This window comes from Sceloporus occidentalis, unplaced genomic scaffold (assembly GCF_023333645.1).
Source record: "Sceloporus occidentalis isolate IW3139 unplaced genomic scaffold, rSceOcc1.0.p SCAF_6, whole genome shotgun sequence".
Taxonomy (NCBI): domain Eukaryota; kingdom Metazoa; phylum Chordata; class Lepidosauria; order Squamata; family Phrynosomatidae; genus Sceloporus; species Sceloporus occidentalis.
In genome coordinates, this window is record NW_028316986.1 from 130,888,438 (window position 1) to 130,914,344 (window position 25,907).

The window sequence follows — 25,907 nt, forward strand, 5'->3', positions numbered from 1 at the left end:
GTTCTAAAATGCACTCACCTCTCAATGGCTCCTCTTTATGGCTGCTCACCAGACAGGCCCCACCTTTTTACCAGCCTGCCTCCAATTGGCTGACCATTCTGTTTTTCCAGTGTTTCTCCACAGAGATGAATCAATCATATCCATCCTCTTCTTTTCTGTTTCACATGTGGTCTTACCTAAGTTTTTTCCATTTAATTTCTTCATAAAATCAGGGGAAGATGGGGGGAGATCCACTACAAACATAGAATTTTTCAAAAGAACTGGTCAGGTTCAGTTGTATGTTCCTTTTCTCTCTTATTTTACAGCTGCACAGCCAAAATAGACATTGCTTTTAAAAGTATCTAAAAGCTCCTCTGGGTTTTTTTCTGTTGGTTTAGGGTTCACAAACTATATTGATACTATCATACTGGAGGTCTGTAACCATTTCCCATCATGGATTCGGCCTGCCACTCCTGCAATTGATATTGCAAAATAATCTCAATATTTGGATTCCCACAAGTTGGTGATCTACAACTCCCACATGTCCCAAACAATGTGCCCAGCAATCAGGAAGTCCAGAAGTTGTAAGACAGAAGTTGTATGACGGGTGCTATGTTTGGGAAACACTGTTCTAACTGACCAATATTTTGCAATTTCCCCCTCCCAAGTAAATTTTTATGTCCACTAGAAGTTTAAGATCATCAAGAAAAATTGGAGATGCCACTATCTGAAGAAGTTTGAAGGAAGCCATATCAAAAGGAGCTAATGTTGAGATTTCTACTTATATAAATTACCTGAGGAATTTCAAAGGATGCAAACTTAATCTGAATATTTCTCTACTTTTTGTAAAGAGTCATTAGGATAATATTCAATACCTGGTTCAATTTCACATACTTCTTAAAAAACAAAGAAAAAAGAAAACAATGCATGTGCAAACGCACACACACACCAAGATGCATTTGGAGGTCCCTCTATTTATGAAACAAAAAACCTTCAAGGTAAGCAAACATTTTTTGAAGTTTGGAAAGTTCTGAGCTTTCCTTAAGGTAAAGTCATATACTGTATCTAATGTCAAATGAACAAGATTTGTCTCCAACATAGCTTCTGGAAACAGTTCAGAACAATGAGAAATTTCTCATCAAGGATCTCATACTTCTATTTATTTCTTTTAAGGTCCATTTTGTGAAGAGCATGTGGATCTATGTAGTTCTCAGCCATGTCAAAATGGAGCAGTATGCCATAATACTTCTTATGGCTACTTTTGTGAGTGTCCAGATGGATTCCTGGGTCATGTCTGTGAAACGGATATCAACGAATGCTTTTCAAGACCATGTCAAAATGGAGGCACCTGCACTGATATGCCAAATGTGAGTATTCAAGATAACTCATTCAAAATAGAAAAGGCAGAAGTATTTTGTCAGTTCAGAGTCAAAGTTTGCAGTTGTATTCTAAAATGAATTCCAACTGTATTCTCAGTATGTGGTATTTACATATTCAAGGTAACATCACAGACATGCTTTTCCAGTTACTATCTTTACTAGATTTGAGTTCACCAAACAATTAACTCACTTGGCTATTTTCTCTCAGTTACCACAAAGCATGTCTTCCTGAATGAGATGCTTTTTACACTCTTCTTTATTAGTTATTGATTGCCTCCTATTGTTGCTTTTGTGGTTATTTAAGATGAAGTGTAAACTAAGGACAAAGAAAAGATCTGATAAGGGGGGCATATCTAGAAAGGCATTGTTTCCCTTGTCTTCTTCATTAGTGAGAATTTAAAAGATATAAATAACAAAGGAGGAGCACATTAAAAGTCAAATGGGAAGGCCACCTAATTACTGCCTTATAAAGACCATAGGGCTCTTAAATGAAATTTAATAGAACCAGACCTTTCTTGAAGATATACAGGGATCTTGTAATTACAAGGATAATTGTGTTCTGATCTGTGTGAGTTCAAACTATCTCCTCTATGACTTTCTCACTCATCCATTTTTTCTTTCAATAGTCAATATACAATTTTTCCTCTTTTTTTCTTTCAGTGGTCAGTAGGATAAAGGAATAGACCCTGAGCATTTTTTACCCAGACGTAAACCCAGTCAGATTAAGGAGTTTATTAGATGCCTTACCTTCTGCCATGCTCCCGTTGCCTCAATGTCACTGATCTGCCACGGGAGCCTCCTGGTGGGATCGTGGATGGTGCTTTTAAAGGGGAACGCTTCTGTTTTCGTCGGGGAAGCATTCCCGTAATTGTTAGGAAAAGGACCCTTTTTTAATAATGATTTGATCCGTTATTTAAAAAGGCCCCTTTTTCTAACAATTATGAGAATGCTTCCATGATGAAAACGGAAGTGTTCCCCTTTAAAAGTGCCATCCGTGACCCCACCAGGAGGTTCCCATTGCAGATCAGTGATGTTGGAGTGACAGGAGCAGAGCGGAAGGTAAGGCATCTGATAAACCCCTATGTGTTAATTCATTCACTTTTTATAGCTCTTATGACACAATCTTAACCATGTTCATTCGATCGGAAGTCATACTGGGCAGTGTTGCTAATTTCTGGGGATTCCCTCGAAATCTGGGGAATTTACTTAATTTCTTTCCGGGTATTTTGACTGAATATTCCGGTAAATATTGGGAAATTCCAGGGGAATATCTTTGAGGCTTGTTGGCAACACTGCTACTGGGATACATTCAATTGGTAACCCCAACTAGGGTATATGCATTGAGTCAATTGAGTTTGTACAGGTATTGGTTTATCGGTTCCCATTGCTTCAGTGGATCTAAATTCTTGCTGGGATCAAAAATTGAATTATACCTACTGTCTTCATTGGTTTTTACAAAAGATTAATTGGCTATCCAGATGTTAATGTATAGCTAGCTAATTAATTAATTAATTAGTTAGTTAGTTAAAATATGTATATGCTTCCTTATATCAAGAGATCCCAGAATGACTTACAAATAGTATTAATTTTTTGAAAAAAAATACAATTTAAATAGGATAAACACATATTAAATAATATAATCAGTTAAAAACATATTTTAAAAGTTTTAACATTTTAAAAAATATATTAGCAGTCTTTGGGTTGATTTAATGAGGGCCAAAGGCTTTTGTAAACAGCTAGGTTTTAATGTGGCACCAAAATGATGTGAGAGTGTTGATGGCAGTGAGGCTTTCAGGGAGAGAACATTGGAGTGGCATGGCTGAGAAGGTCCTTCCCTATGTCCCAACACTGTGTATTGACCTCACTGATGGGACATGATGGAGAGCCCCTCAGCAGAATGTAATCTTTAAGCAGGAATATATGGGGGAAGCACTCAGTCAAATATTGAGGTCCCAAGCCATTAGAGCTTTAAATGTCATCACTGAACTTAATGCTTAGTTGACTGATAAATCCCCCCCTTTACAATAGTTATCCATTTATTTTCCATCAAAGTGCTCAAGACAAACTTACCTCAAAATGATAAAACAATACAATTAAGCAATATAAAATTACTATTGCAGCAGATAAAACCCAGTAAAATGAGCAATTAGAAACAACCATAGAAAGCTAGAGCAGCTTAAGAGAGATCTCAAGAACTAAAACAATGGACATGGAGCAAAAATGTAACATTTCCCCCAGTCAGACCTTAAACAGAACATATGGTTCCTAAGATTGAACTACAATGCATAACTGGGAAATGCTGAGTTTCAGAATGCTTATATTACAGATCCGTTACATACTGTTACTGCAGTTCAGAAGTAATCAAACCAAACAATAAAACAAGAAGGTTATTCTCAGTGCAATCCCTGAAGTATTTTATGATCCTCAGAGAAAAACACAATTTAATTGCTGAAGGCAGCTGCTTAAAGGATACAAATCACATTCTCCCTTAGGCCAGTTTATTGGATTTACAAAGGAGATTAAAATTACATCCTTATGATTGTATAAAGGTAGAACATGGTACTTCCAGCTGTAAGTTCTCAAATAAAAGGAAAAAAGTTGTCTATGCAAATTATTATTCCCTCATTAGTGGGCAAAGGAATAATCTTCATTGCCTTAGGAAGTCTGAATTAGGAACCTATTGTGTCAAACTGCTCGGACTATAGCACAGGATGCTGCTCAGGCGCCAAAGCATTCAGGATGTCACTGTGCATGTTGGATGACAAGCAATGAGGCATTTTGCAGCACTCAATGGGATTTAGAGTTCTCCCAAACTCAAATTGGCATGTGTAGACAAGTCAGTGATCATGCGGATCAGGATAAACCAAAGGTAAGTTGGATTGTTGCACCCTAAGAATTATATTGCTATATTATATCGCTATATAATGTGCACTTGTTTGTCCATTTAACTGAGGACAGGTGCTCACTCGCTTGGCCTTTAGGAAAGGGAAGCAGGCATTTAGAGGGTACAGGGAACCCAGTCTGTGAAATCTACACACTTTCTTGCAATGGGAAGAAAATTGTTAAAATTACTCACTGCTTCCTTCAAAAACTAGATTAACTAGGGGCATGTTTACACAGGCCAAGCAAAACAATTTCACCTAATTTTCAGAATGAGCTGTCCAAATTACATACAGGATGATTAGGGTCAAATCGGGTCTTATCATTGCCTTAGGACTTTAATCCGAAGGAACAAAGGGGGATTTATCCTGATTTGGAGCAGAAAAAAACAGACATTTGCATGTGTATGTGGCTTGCGCTCCATAGCAACATCAATATATGGCCAGAGGGGAGAAGTTCAGTAATATGTAGATTTGCACACATGGGGGATGAAGAAAAATAAACTCAGAGTAGCTATGGCTGTGTGGCCATGCAGATCAGACCAGGGTGTTTTTGAAGAGAAAACACTGTAGACAGTTCTCCCAAACTCACCTCAATGTGTGTAGACAAGTCCGTGGTCATTGCGGATCAGGGTAAACCAAAGGTAAATTGGATTGTTGCACTCTAAGAATTATATCACTATATTATATTGCTATATAATATGGACTCGTTTGTCCATTTAACTGAGGACAGGTGCTCACTTGTTTGATCTTTGTGGAAGGGTGGCAGGCATTTAGAGGGTAAAGGGAACCCAGCCATCAGCTATCTTGTTTTTGAATCTCCACCATAATCTCTGGAGATGCAGAAGTGGGACAGGTGCTGTTAGCTCCCAGCTTCAGAAGAACAGTCAGCTGCTGCCCAGATGCTCCACACCTTTTCCTTGGCATTAGATGGGCTGTTCAAGGGGGCTTCTGTACTCAGACTGTGATAGTTCAGTTAGAACTGTGTGCACTGTGTTACTGCATCTCACCCCTTATCTCTTACCAGTAACCTGCTAACAGTAAGGTTTAGTAATGCTTCATGGACTTCAACTTCTATGTGATCACTTTAATTGCAAGATAGATGCAGATGAAAATAGATATAGTAAAATTTGAGGAAATGGTGTAAAAGAGTAAAAGAGTGAGATTTTGTGCAACACAACTGAGGTAGCTATCTTGCATCTAACTTGCAGCATTGCCTTCATCACGGAAAAGTACTGTGGGAAAATAAAAGTGGGGTGTTTGTGAAGGAATTACTCTGAAAGATGCGCAATAGGGAGCAATCTAAATATTATCAACCTGCTGTCACTGGAACCCTGCATTGCTATGGTCAGGTTGCCTACTCTGAGATAGCAACATCTCTTTTGCTTGTTTTTTTTAATGAGCCATTGGCTATTTTGCTATGTTAAAGGACAGTATGCCACAAAGCCTATTCTGGGCTTTCTAAGCTAGCCTGCCATGTCAGGTGTAATGGATAAGATCAAAAGTATTGAAGTAAGATTCAACTGTCATGTCCACCTAAAAGGAGTTAATAGGATGCCATCTTGTCATTTTTCTCAGTTGATAAAATCTCACAAACCAGGCTTCATCCATACAGTAAACTCAGACATCAATTTATATCATAAATTACAATGATTGACTCCCTCAAGCATCCTCAGAATGAAAGAGGATCCAAGGAAGGTGGGAGAGAAAAACCTGCTTCTACAGTACAGACAAGGCCACACTCCTTACTCCAAAACTGCTGGTTTGTGCTAATGTGATTAGATAAAGGTCAAGGACTATTGGTTTCCACCAGAAAAAGTGTCTAGGAGAGTGGTGAGATAGATACGCTTTCATAATTCCTAATCTGGGGGAGGAATTTTCTAAAGTCTTTTTATCTACTATATTATGGTTACATATTTTAGGGCTTTCAAAATGTTACTGGGACAAATGCAGTTATTATTCCTAATTGTTAATGAAGGTGAATTGAATTTTTTTTTCCTTTTTGTAGGATGTGGCTTGTTCCTGCTTGCTGAAGTTCACAGGCAAATTCTGTGAGAAGCCAGTGACACCTTGTGATCCATCACCTTGTCTGAATAATGGAACTTGCACAGAGGAAAGGGACAGCTATCAGTGCAGGTGACCTGGTTCTAAACATGTGGTGGGCATGTTTGTGAAACGTTCTGATGTTCCTTACTCAACAAAACAGGGCAGAAAAAGGAAGGCACATATTTTTAAAATATGCACAAAGATCTTTTAGTACCTTTGAGACTAACTGAGTGAAAGACGTTGCATCATAAACTTTTGGACACTTGATCTACTACCTCATAGACCAAGTCTATGAAAGCTTATGCTACAGCCTCTTTTGCTTATCCAATCTCAAAAGCGTCACAAGATCCCTTTCCATACTGATATTCCTGACTTATAGGGCTATTTCTTTAATTCTGATATTTTAATGTCTTTATACATATTGGTGATGTATCACAAGATGACAGCCTTTATTTGGAGTTTAAAGAGATGAGAAACTAAGAACTGAAGCCTGAAAGAATATTTCATCAGGAATTCTGTAAGATAAAATCCTGACTTAGGATGAAAGTGAAAAAAGTTGCTAAGACAGTTCTCTTACTCTGTGTATAATGGCAGCTATGAAAAGGGAGAGGTTTAGATAGCCATTCTTAATTCATAGGCCTATGATAATAATTCACTAAATAATAAGTCAACACGTTAAAAATAGGACTATGCTTTAAATAAAATGTATATACTTCTGCATATGAGAGAAAGAGCCCAATTCTACTCCATTTTTATATAGATTTATAGGCCTTTTGCTCGCACCATTAAGAAGTACAATTTGTTCTCTTCACACTTGCTTGACTTTTATTTCGCTCCTTTAAAGTGGATTCTGCGATGCATTTTTCAAGTGCAGTAAACAAACTCAAAATTGTAAAGTATTCATAAAAACAGAATATTAAAACCTGTGGTACATAAAAGGATTGCAACCCATTGGGGTAAACTTACAGCATCCAAGTATGTGATGAATGTGTTGGGTGTAGCCCCATAGGCTGAAAACAATCTAAATTTGAAATATTTGTTTTACAAATGGAGAAGCAGTGATAGGAAGAAAAATTAAACATGGGGAAACATTCATGAAGTTTCTAAATATTTTTGTTGAACTGACAACTTTGGAGAAAACTACACATTATCACTTCAAAAAGTGTGCTCCCAAACATATCCATGCTAGGGAAATGGGTACAGAAGAGGCACTTACAAAGCAGGATCATGGGGAGACATGTTAACTATCTCTATTGCTCAGTATTTCCCACCTAAATATGTCCTTCATTAATATTTTCTTCTGCTTGTCTTATTGGCTATTTTGACGGATAAACTGGGACATTATAAGCAAGGATATCCTTTACACTACTCAATTTGTGTCACAAATTATGTTATCAAATCTGGAAGATATTTGGCAACATAGACAAATGGCCTCTCAAGTGTCTCCAGTACTTACTGCTAGCAAATATGTTTTCCAACTAACTCCAGTATTGAACACGAGAGATGTTCTCTTTCTAAATTACAGCTGAATGCCACCCATAGATATTATCGTCAATTACAAAAGGAGATGAGGGGTGTGGTGTAGCCCCCAAAGACTTTCTGCTTTGACATAAGAAAATTTCTTGTGCCAGACTGAAAACTCACTCTCAACCAACTATATAAAACAAAGAAACATGTAATCCAGTGAGGTTAGCACTGCAGTTCTGGAGTCACTACTAATTGCAGAACTACTCCTAGAAAGTATGAAAAATTAGTGCCTTGACAGAGAATGAATTGTCTTTTTCCCATTGACAGTTAACAAATTCAGATATTCTCCCTTAACGGATTTGAGGATTCTGCCAACCATGAAATCTGTATTTTTAGAAGTAATCATTTTAAAAAGTGAAAGAAGCCTGGACAATATCGAAAAGGATTGCTTGGTTCTCCTTCAGGCATTTTCACATCTTGTTCTTAACAGTCAGATGTTGCCTTGATGACACTTATTACTACTAAAATATTCTTTGCCTGCATCATTATGTCAGTTCACAGCACATTCTTCTGTGACTGAACTTTAAATAATATGGTATTTAAAACAAGTCTTTGATGGATTATTACAACTAAATTAAGACTAACTTTCGTTTCTCCTCCCAATTCTCCCCCCCCCCAATAATATATAAATGTCTGTTATCTTTGCTGAAAGCCATATTTATTACAAAATCTTTATATGCAGAGATACATTTACATTTCCTCCATTTGACTTTGTCCCCAGACTTTGGATGTCTCAATTTGCCAGTCTATTTGTCAGAGCAATAATAATAATAATAATAATAATAATAATAATAATTTTTATTTGTAACCCGCTTTTCCAACTTGTATGATCAAAGGAAACGACCCTTGAAAAAAATGTCCAATTTGCACATGAAAAGCCCTCTAAAATTGACACAACTCTCCTAAAATGCACCTCTTTGCCTCCTGAAAATTATTTGGGTAGTTGTTATAGTAAAGTAAAAATTTGATTCAGTTTCATGAAACCCTAAATTTACAAATGGAAGAGCTCACCCTGCAAACCAAGGAAGGGGTCATTTTTTTTTTTTTTACATTTACTTATAGGGATTAAAAGAACATTAAAAAAAATTGTAAACTGGTTGTAAAACACATTTCTCAAGTGCTGAAAACCCCAAATGTGAAGAATCCTGGACTGATGAGAATTTTTGTAGTTTAGGGCTTATTCTACACAAAATTCTCATGTGACTATTTTGCATGAAAATATCATTTTTGGCACAGAAAGCAGCCTTTTCTCACTGAAAGAAATAAACCATTTCCTGCACAGAAAATATTGCAATTAAGGACTTCTTCTGTGGAAAATGTGTTTGTTTTGTACAGAAAACTGCTTTTCCTGTGCAGGAAAAAAAGATATATCCTGAATAGAAAATGTTTTCTGTGCAAGACAACCACATGCATTTTTGTTTGTTTGTTTGTTTGGAAAATAAATCCCAAATTATTAATAATCTGCAAAATGTTTTGGCTTTTGAAGATTTTGTCATAGCAGAAAGAACATTTCTAAAATTACTCTTTGTGTCCTCCAAGAAGATAATTAGTGAAGTATTACATCCCTAATTGCTTAGTCACCCTTACATCACTATACATGTTAAGAGTATTGGGTGACTGAAATAAAATGAGGGCAGTTATTTAAGTGCAGTTATGATAGTGGTGGTTAGGCCTTTTCTACTTTGTCTTCCAACCCCCTACTCCTCCTGTACCACCTGTTATTTCCATCTCAACTGCAGATAGAATTTTGCTGAACAATTTTGCAAATGCATTTCTAAAATAGCCAAGAAAAGGTCTGCCAATGCCACAAATGTCATTTTAACATGCTAAAGAGAAATAAGCAAGGGGGACCTGTAACTGTCATCACACAACCGCACCTCAGTAGCCCCACCTCTTCCCTGACCCCTGAAGCACTGCATCATTTCACATTATGCAGAGAGAATTTGTAGTACCTTTGAGACTAACTGAAAGAAAGGAACTGGTAGCATGAGCTTTTGTAGACTTGAGCCTACTTCTTCAGATGCATCTGTCTCCTTGCATCTGAGGAAGTAGACTCAAGTCCATTAAATCTCGTGCTACCAGTTTCTTTCTTTCAGTTAGTCTCAAGGTGCTACAAAATCCTTTTGCATACTGATTTTCCAGACTAACAAAGCTATGCCTTTGAATCATTTTGCATTGGGATGTGAAATCTGTGCCCCTTAGAAGTTGCTGGACTACAGTTTGTTAACAGCCCTAGCCAGTATAAGCAATGACCTGCAATGATGACAGCTGGATGAATAACATCTGTTAGTGTTGTTGCTGTTTGCCTTCAAATCTTTTCCAACCTATGGTGACCCTAAGATGAACCAATCAAGGGGTGTTTTTTTGACAAGATTTGTTCAGTGTTTGCCTCTCTGAAAGTGAGAGAGGCTGAAGGTCATTCAGTGGATTTCCATGGCCGAGTGGGGATTTGAACCCTGGTCTCTAGTCTAACACTCAAACCACTATACCACTCAGGTTCTCCATTAACATCTGGGGGGGTCCACAAATTTGCCATCTCTAATACACACAGTATACCATATAAGCATGATATTATAGTGTCTTGTATTATAAATATCCCCAGAAAAACTTGTCTCATCCATTTTGTTCCAGTTGTCTAGTTTTAGCTGAACCTGATTACTTACCTTTCCTCAAACTGAATATGTTCTGCAATCTATATCTATCAACCTCTTGGTTTTCTCTCAACCCACTCTTGGTTTTCATATGGAAATGGCATTTTGCTATTCTAAACTTATAACCAAACATATTCATTTTAATTTTTCTTACTTGAGATGTGATATATAACTACTGTGTATCCTAATTTCATTTTGTTGGTGTTTATATCTTTTGCAGGCTTGGGTTAGGAATCTAATATACCATTTTCCCCCTTCAAATATCAGAACTTAAGAGGAATACTGGTAGTAAGAAATTTGCTTTCTCTAGTTCATAGTAATTCATTATCTGTTTTTGGTTTTCATGCTTTCTATACAACTAAAGTAGGGAAAAATACAAATAAATGATGAATACTTTAAACTTTATTTGGCAGCAACTTTAGGGACACATTTTAATTCTGGTGTCTAACTTTTTAGAAACACAAACTTCAAAGAGTTTGCAAAACAGCAAAAGCTTTATCTAAGCCAAAAAAAAAAAAAAAAAAAAAAGATTGTCGTAAAGTAGGCCAACATCTTCATTGCCTAAGACTGCTTTGAAAAACATCTGCACCTTTCCTCAGAAACTGTCTCCACGTGTCTTATCACTGCATGAGTATGGAGCAGGTTTATATATTTGTCTGTAGCTGGGAAGCCTTTGAACATATATCCAGCATGCAAAGACATCTATTGCATTGGAGACCCTGTACAGTGAGTATTCCTGATCACATAGCAACCTTTTTGGACTGCATCATCCCTAGCCAGCATAACCAGTAATATGTGCAAATGATTCCCTGCTGGAGATATCTCTGCTCTTTTAGATACCTAGAGGGCCATCCTAATTGAAGTAGGTTGCTTCATCCTTTGACAGAATAATGAGTTCTAAAGAGAATATTGATATACTATGCTTCTAGAGGCATTGTGGGATAACATGGCCCAGAATCATGTTGATGCACTGTACTAGAAGATGTGTTTTTCCCATTCAGCAGTACAGAAAGAAGGCAGACAAAATCTGATGGCTGTGAGCAGCCTAGTTCTCCATTGTGTTACTTCCCTTTCAGTTGCAGCCCCATCATCTTTTCATTTCTGCCCCCAATCCCTAGACTGATGCAATTACACAGATATAGAGCGTCACTGAGTGCCAGCATGGAGTAGTGCTTTGATTATTAGACTATGGAGACCAGGATTCAATTCTCAGCTAGGCCATGAAATCCACTTGATGACTTTGGACAAGTCACATGTTCTCAGCCTCAGGGGAAGGTTGAACAAATATTACTAAGAAAACCCATGATAGGCTTGGGGTCACCATAAGTTGGAAATCACTTGAAGGCTCGAAACAACAACAACAACAACAAGATTCTGCCCATGGTGGTATATTGATGGGAGCTCAATTGCTGGGTAGGATGGGGGATTTCTTACATTAAGTATCATATGTAGAACATTATTTTCTTTCTTTTTCTGCTGAGGATGTCAGGACTTGGAATCTCAATCCAGCCTCTACATACATAGTAAAGGCTGCTGGGTACAGATGACTTCCCCTGATTGATACACAACCAACAGGATTTCTCAGGAAGAGCCACAGTCTCCTGGAAATATCTTGAATGATATAGGGCTAGAACAGATGGGCTTTTAAAGCCATCATCGACACAGTGTTTAAATGCTGTATGCTGCTGGAGCAGCTTGAAGCCACCATGGGGCCACAGTGGAGCAGGAAAAGCCACCTCTTCCCTAGCCAAAAAGGAGTGGATCTTTTCCACTCTGGCACCAATCCATCTTTGGAAGGGGTGGCTTCAAGCTGCCCCTTCCACCCATCTATTTTGCCCCACAGTTGGTTCTATTTATTAACAATCGTGAGTGTGTTCCTGTTTACAATAAAATAACACTTGAAACCAGCCGGTCAGGATAAGTATTCCATCCAAACAGAACTTTGTACAACAGAACTAATGCCACCAGGAGAGCAATCAAATAATTTTCATAAAGTGATATTTTAACAGTTACAGAGCGGAAATGTTAGTTTTCATCTTAAAAGAAAATCTGTCATTAGTGTTAGGGAAGGGGGGTTATGGTCATGCCATTATCCACTAACTATTGTTTCCTCAAGTCTGTGTGTATCATTATTGACTATGCTTAGCATACTCATTATGTAGTGTTACACAGTGATAATTTGCTCACTGTTCTAAATCTCATTTGTCATTATTTTCCTCCATTTCCCAGTAATAGAGCCATCTATTCTAATAGTTTCTCAAGGCTCCTTTACAGAGCTTGCTATTAGGTATCCATTTAGCCCAAGGTTGATTGCATACATGAGTTTCTAGAAGGTTATATTCAACACCAATATAATAGGGGGTTTTAATCAGTAAAAAGACAAAACCAGATTTCCCCTCAAAATGAATCTACTTTGGATAATTTACTGACACTTGATGACATGAATGTATTATTGGAGATTTTATTGCCATTTATTACATATCTTGCAAATATAATAAGGATGAAATTCTTAATAGAAGCATGCTATTTGTTGGAACTGTGGAACTAATTAAATGGAATTAGCATTTTAAAATTCAAGTCTTCTGAAATCTTCTGGTGTATTTACAGCTGCATGCCAGGACACACTGGAAGGAACTGTGAGCAAGTAATTGACTACTGCAGGCTGCTCAGCATCAACTGTCTGAATGAAGGATTGTGTCTCAATATAATTGGAGGATTCAGTGTAAGTAATTTAATATGGTAAATGAACTTGAGGTTCAAAAATATGAAAACCTCAGCCAACCTGGGCCTTAGAAAAATGCATGACCTCCCCCATCCCAGAGGGTTAAGAAATAGCAACACTTTTATGTACTTAGTATATACTTCAGTCAATAATGCAAGAAGTATTAGCTCTGGTAATATGGATTTTTTATATTACTTCTCTGCAGAGATTCTGTTTTAAACTGAATCAGATAACTGGACATTTTTATCTGTGTAAGAATTTATGGCTAATATGTGGATTAGTGCCAGATACCTACTTAGAAGAAAAGCAAATTGGTATCATAATATTCCTTTTTTTCTATTATTTTTGTTTAACTAAAGGGTAGTCAGTGAATTAGTCAGTCACTTAAACAAATTGTAAGATATTACTCTGGTTTCAATGTAGTACAGTAATAAGGCTTTTACTAACTTTTATTTCCTCTTCTGTTTATGTGAACATCATTTCATACAAAGTATTTCTGTCCAGGGCACACCCAGAAAGTATGTGATTCCCACTCCTTTCAAATGTTTCAATATAAAGACCATCATAGTTAGAGTAACCCCACTGAAATCAGTAGGACCTATGGTAGTCATGATTTAGACCAACCCAAAGTAGTGTTCCAACTCAGAATATGTCTTATCACTGTTGCTTACTTTTCAATTCCAGGTAGAAACTAATTTTTTTATTATGTTTGACTTCTGAAATCTAGAATGTAAGCAGGATAGGCTGCCTCACCTTATTAACATTTCCAGATTGAGGAAACTGAAGACTGGGAACATATTTCTGACTCAGAATGGACCAAAATGGTCACCCCTGCTTATATGTTCTTTCTCTGTCATTCCCTCACTCTTACTCCCTCTCCCTTCACACCATTTTCCCTCCATTGTGCCTGCTAACTTTCAAGAACATCTGTAACAGGTTCTGAAGAAATGGATAATCTGGAGAACACTAAAGAACTAAGTAGTAGGCAGCTTTCTAAGATCTTATATTCCAAAGATAGGCCAGGGCATACTAGTAAAAATGGGCCCAAATCTTTGCAGCCCATGAATTTATAATGATTTTCCCCTCTTGCATATAACAGCAGATATTTAAATAAATATTTTAGTATATGCTTGCTGCTTAATATGCAAGTGGACAGAAGTCAGATTGACAGGATTTATCATTCCTTTTAAAAATAAATAAACAAACCTGGGTTTCTGGGTTGAAATGGCACTATGCAGTTGGAACGCCTGACAGTTCCCTCAGAAGGAACTAAGGTGCTAGATGTGATGATCACTGGTTTGGGATGTTTCCCTTAGCCATACAAAAATTTCTTCATTGATATGGAAAGCTTGCAGGACCACTACACATAAGTCTAGTACTTGTTACTACTGACAGGCAATATGTGCTGTTGCAGAAAAAACGGAGGCAACCAGGGGACCATAGTTCAACACCATGTATTAGTCACTAAAAGGGATGTAAATATTACACACAGACAACTGAAGTCATTGAAGACTTCTGCTCCAAGAAAAAGTGAGTAAACAGCTTTGGTTGCTGTCTCTTACTTACTGAATTTAAAAAAAAGACCATGAGAAGAATTTAATTGAAATAAAATATTTTAAAGGGGAAGAAGAGAGGAAAACCTTTGGAACCTCTGGAAATTAGAAACAATCTTAATAAAAGACTTTTAAATAACTTTAAAATCATGGTAAACTACCTACAATTGTTATCAGTGCTGAAAGAATTTAGAGATCAGAAACTAGAGAAAAGAATGTTATGTACCAGCCTTATAGACTAAACATCCACATTGTCATGTGTTAAGTGCTGAGGAATGACCAAGAATACGTTCTAGATGAAAGTGTATTACCATAGAAAAAAAGGGAGAGAAAAGTTGAAAACATTAGATCTGTGCTGTGAAGATGAGAAATTACAACAAAAAAGAAACTTATTGCTTTGAAGGGGTCTGACAATTGCCAGAATGATATCATTACTGAGATCAAAAACAAGGCAGCAGCTATCTCTTCAAAGTCAAATAAAAACTTGTGTTGATGTACCAAAGGCTTTTGAAGATAATCAGCAAATTTTTGGAAAAAATATGACCGTTGAAAGCACGTGATGGAAGAAATGGCCCAAATGAAAGGAAAGCTGGTGCAGATGAAATTAGATCTGAAAGATGTATTTAAAAATGAAATAGAAAGAACAGCTATGGGAAAATCTGAAAGAGGAACTGAAAGATATAAGAAAATCTGTAAACCAGATACCTATAGATAGGCAACAAATAAAAGATAAAGTGACAGAACTGGAAGACAGAACTATTGAAGTGGAAGAATTTTCTGAGGCCACTACTTCAAGCAGAGAATTGGATTTGGATGCTATGGCATTGACTGAACTGAGAGTCAGAGAAAAAGCTTTGAGATTTAGAGAGATAGAAGAACAACAAAATGAAAATATTCAAGGAAGAGTTATGGAGGCTCTTGCAGCATTCCTAGGAAGAGAAAAATAATAATTTAAGTTTTAAGTGGATAAAATCTATAGATTGGAATCATGGGTGACAAGATAAAATAAGCTACCCAGGGATGCTATAGTTTATTTCATAAGAAGACGGGTGAAAAATTACATCCTGCAGACACTTACAAAAAAGATGTCAATGGATGGAAAACAGATCCAGATTTTTAAGGACATCACAGGAAAGATTTCAAAGAAAAGAAAGGACTATAACTTTCTGTCAGACAAGCTTGAACACCATGGAATAGATTTCAGATGGGAGAAACTGGAAGGAGTTGCTTTTTGGTTTAAACAAAAAGATTTATTTGTAATACTATTCAAAAGGCTAAAGATTTTCTAAAGAAATATGGAAAGACCTAGAAAATTTTAAAAGCAATGAAAATGGAAATGATTTCCCCCCTAAGAGAAATGCCAATATTTCTTTGATTGTGAAAAAAGTAGATATTCACCTAACTGAGAAATAGGTCTATTTCTTTACTGAACAATGATGATAAGATAATAGCAATAATTTTATCCAATAGGCTGAAATTGATTTCATAACACTGGATAAAAAATCAATGTGGATTTTTGCTTAAAAGACAGTTACAAGATAATACAAAGTGTTTTAGATATTTTAGAATATTTAGATAAACATAATAAAAAAGAAAATAAATAAATCCAGTATGCCAGTGGTACTCAAACCTATCACCCTTGGGACCCCTCTTTACATCTACAGGTGGACATCAAGCACTCCCAGTTAATGTAATTTATGAATAAAAATATTCTGTTTATTTAGTGTGTATATTTCCATTCACAGATTAATGCATATTCATATTTTAATATTTTATAAGGAAATAACATTGCTCATATTAGAATAGCTTTATTTAACTAAATTCAACATTTAACTCAACTCATGTGTAAATTTTACATGGAAAAAAGTTTGATAGGAGATGGAGGGATCAGGGTCTCCAATTCTCACATCCCCTTTAAGCAACTCACACACCACTCCTGGGGATGCCACCACACTGTTTGAGAACCATTTCAGTAGACAAAACAAACGTACAGTGTTTAGTCATTTTTAGTTGTCTATTTCCAGATTGATTTGTATCAGGCAATAAAATTAATCACAGTGTAAGGGTTAGAATTTATAGACTGGTTAATTATTTATGAGGTAATGCCCCACTTTTTTACGGTTTGCGGGAAGGTTTTCCTGAGGAAGGACTGGAAAGGCGCACCTCCTCTATGGAGTATCAGGAGAAGCCAGGCAAAGATGAGCAAGAGGCTTGGGCAGTACACTTGGAAGAATGACCACCTCTGGTACTACCTCTGGACACTGGGCTTCAAACCCACAGAAGCCGCAGCCTGGAAGGACTCCACCCATCTCCACTTGGGAGTGGACATGTTTGACACACCAAACAAAGAGGCATTTCATATCATTGCATGGTTCTTGTTTCTAAAGCTGGACCAAACATGTTGTAATAAGATCTTCAGATCTTGTTTTCCTCCTATAGATCAAGAGGCAGTTCTGAATTTAGGAAAAAAATGTTACGAATGGCTAAGAAGAATTTCAGATTAATGTGTAAAAAACTTCCCTCCAGTTTTCGAATCATTATTCCTTTCTCCTGGTGGTTCCATGTTCACTCATGTAATGTTGCATTTCTCAAGATATGTCATAATTAATCACAGTAAAGCAGATTATGCAGATTTTGGCATAACCTGTCCAGTAGCTGAGAAATCATAATCACTATACTTGAATACAGCAAAATTCCATGTGTCTCAGAATCGATTTTTACAAAGTCTACAGAAAGAAGATCTTCTCATGCAAGAACTTAAGAAAAAAATCACAGCTTTTACGATTTGAAAATGCAGATCTGGACAAACAGCTCCACAAAATAGGAAAAAGTATTCCTCAAGTAACATCACACAGAAAATTAAAAAGCTTCACTGCTTATGGGTACGCATAACAGAAGCACTTAAACTGCTGGAAAAAGAAAGAGAAGTTGTGGATTCAGTTATTAAGGGTCATGCTGACCAGTACGTATTAGATGGTGCAAGTCTTGCTATCAGCATTCCAAGGCCCCTGCTTGAAAGAGTTGAAAAGGAAACATACAAGTTTCCTGTGGAGAATGTATATGAAGAAGGAAAACTAAACATTTTAACAGTCATCCAGTTACTAATCAGAGTCTTGGAAATGTTGATTTATGCTCATGGACACACCGATAAGATCACACTAAAATTGGATCTTCAGTATTTTGAAGGAAAGACCAAATTCCAGAATGAGAATTTCCTGGCTAAAATTAAAATATGAGGACCATCTATCAATAAGACAATAAATTGCTCAAAAACAACACGAATGGGATTTGAAATGGAAAGCCTATCTTGGCCAGTCACCTTTTGGTTTAATTTAAAATCCACACCCTGCACTTGACTTATTACCAGCTATATCACCCCTTTCTTTTATTCCTGTTACAGAGGAAGCTTATAAAAGCAGTGGTTTTTTTGCAAGTATCCAGCATCAATTCCAGAACTAACCAAAAATAATCTCCAAGTAGATCAATATAAGGGAGCTGATAAAAAATCAGGATGTCAGGATTGTTCAACTGTGGTAACTACAGAGAGGAATATCCTGAAAACAGGAAGACTTTTGAAAAGGGATCAAATGCTGACACTCTTACAAGGACAAAGCATTCTGATGTTCAAATCTAAAAATACACACGGAGAAAAAATAAACCAGCAGAGAAGAAAAAACAAACTAATGTGGTGAGGATGCCATCTTTAGTTAAAAGAGAAGATCTTCTGAATAGAGCACAAGAGCAGCTGGTAGGTAGCAGATGTGGTAGTATCTGAATCACCACAAAATGCTGGAAGAAAAGGAAAGAATTTGGATGACCTGGTTGGCACTTTAATCTCAGATCCTTTCTAACGAGGAAATAGATTCCATAGACTCCAGAAAATTTGCAAAAGTAGTGTGAAGGTGGATGCAGAAGGATCCTCATCTGCAAAGTTTACTTGAAGTTGCATTTCTTAGTCCGACTAAGAAATACTGATGAAGTGAAGTCACTTGAGACATTGCAAGAATGAAATTTCAAGATTTAAGAGAGTGCAACCCTAAAAGAGCTTACAATATTCATTAAAATGTTCTTTTTTTAAAAAAAGATAACATATAATAACCTTATCTCAGTGATTAGAATTTATAGGTGGCTTAAATAATCAGAATGAATGCTGTTTTGTGTGGCATGGTAAAACAAAAACAAAAAATCAGATATCAAAGTGCAAATTAAGCAAATATCAAGAGGGGGTTGAAAAGGCAAAATCACCCCGAAAGCCTTTTTTTTTTTTTAAAGGGAACTATTCAAAGTTTCAAAAAATACTTGCTAGAAGGTGAAGTATTTTGATATGAGTATCTTAGAAAATATGACTACATGATCAGTACGTTTTGAAAAATAACAATAACCTCAGTACACATGCTCCTCACTCAGGATGTGAAGCAAGACCATGATGAAACTTTGTGAAAAGCTAGAGCTAAACAGGCTGGCACAGAGAAGGGTGTATTTCTTTGCCTGAGAGAAGAGACCAGCAGGATACAATATATGCTTGGAAACTAACATGACAGGCCTCAGGGACTGAAAAATAATGTCTGTCAGACAAAGTAGAAAAAGCATGAAGAACAGGATTAAAGTACTTGGCGTGAATTACTGGTGTTTTTGTTGAGCATTCATATTGTTCTGAAGCACAGTATATGAGCAGGCATGCACAACCCAGGATTAAACTATCGCCATTCTTTTTTTCTGTGTGTCAGTTCCTGTTGTGGCATCTTTATCTGGGGATGTAGGCAGCTGCACTTGCCTTAATCCACCAACATTGAGGATGTCTTTCTCTGCCATTTACGAACATGGGCCAAATATCTTTAATTTTTTTTCCCTTTAGGTTTGTAGTTTCCCTTCGTTCCTAATCTTATTTCATTCTTCCATGCAGATGGTGCCTGTGTATATTTACATATTACCCATACAGTGTGTTTTATAAAATGCATGTAAAATAATGTCAAGAAACTGGAGAAATCTGCCACCAGGCATATATTTCAGTATCCAGTGAGACTACCACAGTATGTAGTGGACTGATTGCTCTCTACTAGATAAATATTAAAGCTCTTTGAACATTTACCCCATCTTTGAGATTGCACCCATTAATCATAAGAGCAAATTCCAAATGACTTTCTATCATTTGTGGGGAAAGTTGTCTCCATTGTCTATGGAGAAGAAAGTTGTCTAAAGCTGAGTTCCTGAGAATCCAACATTTTGAATTCAAGAACACATTGGGTAGCTTTTTTAGGGCAAAGTCAAGTTTCATTTCATTGTTCTGAAGACATGGAAGCCACTGGCCACCAATAGTGAAAGAAGAATAAAAAGGAGCCCAGACTTGCAAATCACTATCAGGAGCTTCACTCTTTTTTGTGAACTACTTCTACAAAATTCTTAAAGAATGACAGTATATCAACAGAGCCTAGTCACTTTTCAGAACAGGAAAAGCCATGTTAACAAAACATTATATGGAACACACAGGAAACACTGGAGTGGCAAATGGCATCAAATGATCAAGAGACCAAATGATTCAGGCACTATTCTGTCATCCTTACACAAGGATGGGCAAATCCCCTAAGCCTATTTCCAGTTTTTCTTCTTTTGCCCACATCATTATTGATTCTGTGTTATTTCTCTGCTTGTGGCTTTCTTTTATTTTTGTTTACATCATTTAGATGGACATATCAGTGGATGCATTAACTTATATGTACATTAATTCAAAGTTTAGAAAGGTACTTTTAAAAAGCAGCGAGTTAGTTCCAAAAAGGAGAAGGAAAATAAGATGCATCATGAACAAACACCGACCATGTGAAGTTCACCTACCACCACAACTTGACCACATCCCTATATAAGAGGTTATATTCCTATAACTAAAGAAATAATTGAAAAGTAAGGAAGTGAGTCCGTATTAAATTATGATTTAATATATCCCTATATAAGAGGTTATGTTCCCTTAACTATAGAAATAATTGAACAGTTATAGTTATATCACAAAAGTAAAGAAGTGGGTCCATATTAAATTATGATTGCAATCTAAATTAATTGTACAGCCATTACTGGGAAGATGAATGGATTGCAAGCGGTGACTAAATTACAATTAGACTATTGTAGTGCACTTTACATGTTTGGAAGCTGCAGTTAGTACAAAGTGCAGCAGCCAGTTATGCATTTTAGGGACCATATAACACTGGTTCTGCAAGAACTGCATTGGTCTGCAGTTTGCTTCCAAACTCTATTGAAGACACTAGTGTTGACTTTCAAAGCCCTACATGACTTGGGGCCAAGAAGGATCACTTCCCATTTGAGCCTTTCAGAAATGTGAAATCTTCAGAAGAGTCTTGTTGCATGTTCCAACACTTTATGCAGTTAGGTTGGTGGGTACACAAACAGGGATTTATCTGGAGCAGCACCTCAGTTGTGGAACTCCTAAACCAGGGAAGTTAGGCTGGTCTCCTCCCTTTGAAGCTTCTAGTGAGCAGCCAAAATAGTATTGTTCTGCATGGCATTCCATGTTTAAAACTGCTGACTGAGGTCTTTCAAAACTGTATTGTATGATTGTTTTTAGACTGCTTTTAGGAGTTTTTAAAGAATATTTTAATGTGGTGTTTTTTTAAAAAAAATACTCGAAACAGATAGATGATAGATAGGTAGATAGATAGAGATAGATAGATGATAGAGATGTACACAGTCAGAAGAGTGTATATTATTCACATATGAACATATCAAACACATTTTTGTCTCACATACAAACCTGGAATGTGCCAGTTTTCACCTGCAATACAGCAGACCTTGCTATCCATTGGGGTTTTGTTCCAGGAAACCCACCACCACCACCACCACCACCCATGGATATAAAAATCTGTGAATGCTCAAGTATATACAGTGATGTAGTAAAATGGCATCCTTTATACAAAATGACAAAATCAAGGTTTGCTGTTTTAATTTTTTTAAAAAAATTCAAACCGTGGGTGTTGGGATTCATGCATGCAGAATCCATGGATATGGAAAGCAAACTTTAATTGTGTCTAATTCTATATTCTATATGAGGTGGAGAACTGAGTGAATGCCACTTTCGTACACTTCCCTTTTATAATAATAAAAAAGAGGAAAACCATTTTATGCTATAAAAAGTTGTGAAAAGTTATGAAAAGATGTAAAATTAATATGTCATGCTTTGCCCCACTCTTCATTTCATAGATTAAAGGGGCAGGCTACCATCACCTAAGTTGTTCTGATCCTAATGAGGGGAACTTTGTGACATCTTTAACTTTCTTTATCAACTTCAAGAGTGAGTTAGTTTGTTGATTTGACATAAGGTTTTGTAGACTGCAATCCACTTATTCAGATTTATGAAGTGTTGTCTCATTGGGATGCGTTTCTATGAAGACTGGCAATAGAGTAAGAAATGCAAGGGAATGGAAATGCAAAAGCTGGTGGCCATTTTAACAGCAAACATTTAACAGTGATAGGCAATATTGTGAGAGACATCCCAGCAGAGATAAACAGAATCATATATGCGTTAATCTGTTTGTGTACACTATAATGATTTTTGGGAGGCCATGATGACAGAGCATTAGCCAAACCTTCTGTTGAAGTGGGATAGGGAGTTAAAAATAGGGATTGTGTGTAACTACAACCTAATACTATATGGAATGAATAGCCATAATTATGGGCTTCCTGAAGTTCAGCTGGAAAGAAAGTTTGATTGGATTTTAATCAGGGTATTAGAATTTAAAACCTATTGTTGGGCACTACTTAGAAAATTAAATGTCCATTTCTTTTAACCAATCAGTGCTTTGAAAAACCAGGGGAAAAGAAGACTTGATTGAGCAGATGAACTACTTGATAAACAGAGCATAAACTTAAAAGATCTTTCAGTTTCACAAAGTCTTGCTGTGTTAACTTCTACCAGTTGATATTGATTTACCAATTATTGCCACAGAATGTTGTATTGATGAACCTGAGTACACTTCTCAACAGTTGTAAAACTGGAAATGTTGTAAACAGTTGTAAAACTGGAAAACTGGTAGTAGCTTGTTGAGGATAATTGTTGCTGAGCCTCAAAAGTATGCTTAATCTTATTTTGCTTTCTTTGCTCTCTTAAGTAAGTTTTATTAGAAATACAGTAGTCATGTAATTGCAGCAGATTCTAATGAGTGGAAAACTACATGCTACAAGATAGATGTCTTTTTCGGCTGTGGTTAAAGTGCAGTCTCCCAAAGAAAATCCATCCTGCCCTCCACATTCCTGCTTTTGAATTGGCCCCTTGCCACCATTCTATTCAGTTTAGAATTTTGTAGTCAGAACCAGTGCTGAATGTATTTTTATAACTATTTATTCCTGCCTATTCCTTTGATTTATGCTTAAGATTTCTTTATGAGATATTTGTTTTGTTTATAAATTAGACTGAATGCTATGTTTATGAGCAACAAATATTAGGCTCTTCTTGTGGATGTAACATTTGTTAAGCCCTAGTGGGCATTCGGGATTATGTTAACCTGAATGTGTGAGAAAAAGGAGTAAGCTAGTTCTTTGTTGTTGTTGTTAACTGTCTTGAGTTGGTCCCAACCCTATTGATGAGGCATCTCAAAGACACCAGTATACTCCAATGCTCTGTGTAGGTCCTGCATATTCAGGCCTGTGATCTCCTTGATTGGGTCATCCATCTGGGATGAAGTCTACCTCTCTTTCTATTGCCTTCTACCTTCCCTAGCATTGTTGCCTTTTCTAATGATTCATGCCTTCTCATGGTATGCCCAAAGTACAACAGCTTCAGTTTCATCAACTTGGCTTCCAGGGAGAGTTCAGGCTAGATTTGTTCTAGGGCATTTTCATTTGTCTTTGTGCTGTTCAGGGTATCCTCAGAACTCTTCTCCAGCACCACATCTTAAATGAGTTGATTTTCTTCCTATCTGCTTTCTTTATTGTCCCACTCTCACATCCATACATGATGATGAGGAATGCAATGCCTTGGACAATTCTATCTTAAGTGCTCAGTTGTATCTTGTTTCACATTAGGATCTTGCCTTGTTCTTTTACAGTTGTCCTTCTCATTCTTAGTCCTCTTCTGATTTCTTGACTGCAGTCTCTGTTCTGGTCAACATTTGATCCAAGGTAGGGGAAATCTTTGACCTTTTCAATTTCCTCATTATCTAGGTTGAATTTATGTAGATCCTCCAAGGTCCTGTCCCTTCTTTATCATTTTATCCATGTGTATGATTGCTATGTTGAACAAGGAACCTCGCAAGATGATGTCAGTATTGTGCATCCACATAGAACAATACCATCCCATCCTGGTTCTTCACCAGGTTGTTAACTAAATCTAAAATGGTTCAATTATAGGACACTGCTCTTGAGAACAAAAAATTATGAATATCTGTCTTTCTCAGACTATAATTCCTTGTGTGAATAAGGTTGTCAGGTTACCTGTATCCTTAACAGGTAACAAAGAAAGAAGATGCAGTGTAAGGTTTGGGAAAATTAGTGAGGAGACACTGCATAGTTCTTCCAGCAGAACTTTACACTACATCTTCTTTTTTTGTTAACTATTAAGGGTACAAACAACCTTATTCACACAAGAAGTTATAGCCTGAGAAAGACGGTGTCCCTTATACATGGATGCTCTCCATTAAGGGTGCAAATATTCATTTTTATGTTTGTTTTTTGTTTTGTTTTGAAGAGCAATGTTCTATAATTGAACCATTTTTTCTTTCCACTGTGAAAAAGTCCTAAGTAACTGCTCCATTTTCAAGGATGATTCAGTGTTTGATATTTATTGTATGGAAAAGGCACATGTGACATGCCCCCCCCCCCCAGAACATAGCATTTTATGTACAGAAATCCTGCTCTCTCTTTACAGGATGCATCTTTTCTGTGCAGAAAGTACCATTTTCTTTGCACAAAGTATGAATACCTCCCCCCTCACCCAATATCTTTTGAACTCTGAAGATTCTTCCTCCTCCAATATACTCCTCATCAGGATATTCCAATAACCAAGAAAATCCATTTTTGATTTAAATTTGAATATTTACAAATATTCTTTCCAGAACTATTCTCCATGTGATTCTAAACAGTGAAAAGTTTTCAAATATGTGCTAAGGTTGCAATAGTCCTTCTCAGGCAATTGATCTTCAAGTAGGTCTTCCCTTGGCTTTTACTTAAATGTTGCCATTTCACAAATTCTAAGAGGTCTACACTGAAAGAAGTAGATTTATAATTATGTAAAGAAATAAATAATCAAACTAAAAGGTACATAAAAATGGAGCAATGAATTGCAACCGTTTCTTTGGAGGACACATAGCAATCCACCTAGATAAGTTAACTGTTATCATCCAAGATCCTAGCAAGGCAGAAATGCCATTACCCCTTCTTGTCCAAATCAAACAGAGTCAAGTCTTTATAAGGCATCCTTGACAATAAAGGGCAAATTTCTGCACTCTCTGTTCCCAAAAACCAAACCAAGCAACATGTAGAATTTGGTAGGAACATCCAAGGGAGCCAGTATAGTGTAGTGGATTAAGCACTGGATTAGGATTCTGGAGACCAGGGTTCAAATCCTAGCTCAGCCATGAAAACTCACTGGGTGACAGTCTCTCATCCTAAAAGGAATGGTAATGGCAAACCTCCTCTGAACAAATCTTGCCAAGAAAACCCCATGATAGGGTTGCCGTAATTCAGAAATGACTTGAAGGCACACAACAAGGAACATCCAAGGAGCTGGGTTCCAGCTTTGGGCAAGGCTCTTCCTTAATAATATATAACACCAAATTATATTGAGGTATAGTTATTTATAAGACAGAGAAATAAGAAGGACTATGCAAAGAGATCAATAAGAAGAACAGGAAAAAAACAAGAGAAACACACACACATATGCATATACTCAAATACATCTCTCTCTCTCTCTCTCTCTCTCTCTCTTGCTCTCTCTCTCACACACACACAGAGAGATGAATACATACAACAGGCAAAAATAAGAAATCCTGTCTTTCATACATACCAGACTATACACATGGAGCTTCTCCCAAAACAAAATTTGAAATTGTTGCATCAGAAAAAGAAAGAAAGGGGGAGGGGAGATCCAAGAGGACAAAGTTTTAAAAGAAGCCAGGTGCAGTTTTGTAGGAAAAACTAGCCATACATCAGAAGAGCACAGGTAATCAACCAGG

At 36.7% G+C, this 25,907-nt stretch overlaps 1 protein-coding gene and 1 pseudogene across 1 annotated transcript in view; both read left to right on the forward strand.

Moving 5' to 3' along the window:
- LOC149311398 (protein eyes shut homolog) overlaps window positions 1–25,907 on the forward strand; it is a 154,536-nt gene that overhangs the window by 67,480 nt on the left and 61,149 nt on the right. Inside the window, exons 3-5 of the mRNA XM_089530994.1 lie at window positions 1,153–1,346; window positions 6,246–6,373; window positions 13,069–13,183. Of these exons, the coding sequence (XP_089387120.1) occupies window positions 1,153–1,346; window positions 6,246–6,373; window positions 13,069–13,183 (437 nt within the window). The remainder of the gene's footprint in view (window positions 1–1,152; window positions 1,347–6,245; window positions 6,374–13,068; window positions 13,184–25,907) is intronic.
- LOC149311399 (HAUS augmin-like complex subunit 6) lies at window positions 16,935–18,631 on the forward strand (annotated as a pseudogene).